This window comes from Diaphorina citri, unplaced genomic scaffold, assembly GCF_000475195.1.
Source record: "Diaphorina citri unplaced genomic scaffold, Diaci psyllid genome assembly version 1.1 scaffold8150, whole genome shotgun sequence".
NCBI lineage: Eukaryota > Metazoa > Arthropoda > Insecta > Hemiptera > Psyllidae > Diaphorina > Diaphorina citri.
The window spans coordinates 11,607-12,290 of record NW_007385526.1 but is presented as its reverse complement, the minus strand read 5'-3'; the positions used below and the strand labels follow the sequence as shown (position 1 = coordinate 12,290).

The following is a 684-nucleotide window of genomic DNA, read 5'->3' as shown; positions in this document are numbered from 1 at the left end:
ACTGCCCCCTTCCCCCTCCACCTCAATGATGGTGCCTGGTTCCATGTCCCTCCCGTACAATCTTCCCCTGACTCCTCCTCAATACTCAATGTCCCCACCCCCTCCCTATGGGTTCATCCTACCTCAGCCTCCGCAACAAGTATTATCCTTGCAAGCCCCCCAACAAACCTTACCCCTGCAAGGTTCACCAATGTTACCCTTGCAAGCTGCCCAAAACCAAATTCTATCCCAATTGCCCCAACATCAAATGATGAATGTATCCCCAGCAATACCCATGTCCATGTCTACTCCCTATCAGACCTTGGGAGCCTTACCTTCCCAACTACCGCAGTCTCAGCAGTATTTTACACATAACTCCCTTGTACCTGCTAACACTCAATATTCAGCAAGTCCTGCTATGTCATGTGAGTATGTTAGCATAGTACGAGTATCTTAACCACACATTCATTGTAACGGTCAGTTTCGGCGTTGAAAGTTTTTTTTTTTTTTTTTTTTTTTTTTTTACAAAAAAAGGTGCTCTGCTGGTTAGTGCGGTTTTGGGGTATCGTGGTTGTGAGGGTGCTGCTTTTGTTTGTTTTGGGTTGCCGTGGGGCGCACTGCTGGACCTGCGCGGCGAATGTTCCTCTTGCGTGTTGAGGTGGTGATTCGATAGTGATCCCGATCCTGAATGAGCTTGTAAATGAG

The 684-nt window shown here is 47.5% G+C and overlaps 1 protein-coding gene across 1 annotated transcript in view; it reads left to right on the top strand.

The window, feature by feature from the left end:
• Positions 1-7: 7 nt before the first annotated feature.
• Positions 8-684, top strand: part of LOC103522376 (MHC class II regulatory factor RFX1-like) — a gene marked incomplete at its 3' end in the record, with an annotated part of 11,310 nt that continues 10,633 nt past the window's right edge. The window contains exon 1 of the mRNA XM_008487476.2: positions 8-242. Coding sequence (XP_008485698.2) covers positions 26-242 — 217 coding nt within the window. The remainder of the gene's footprint in view (positions 243-684) is intronic.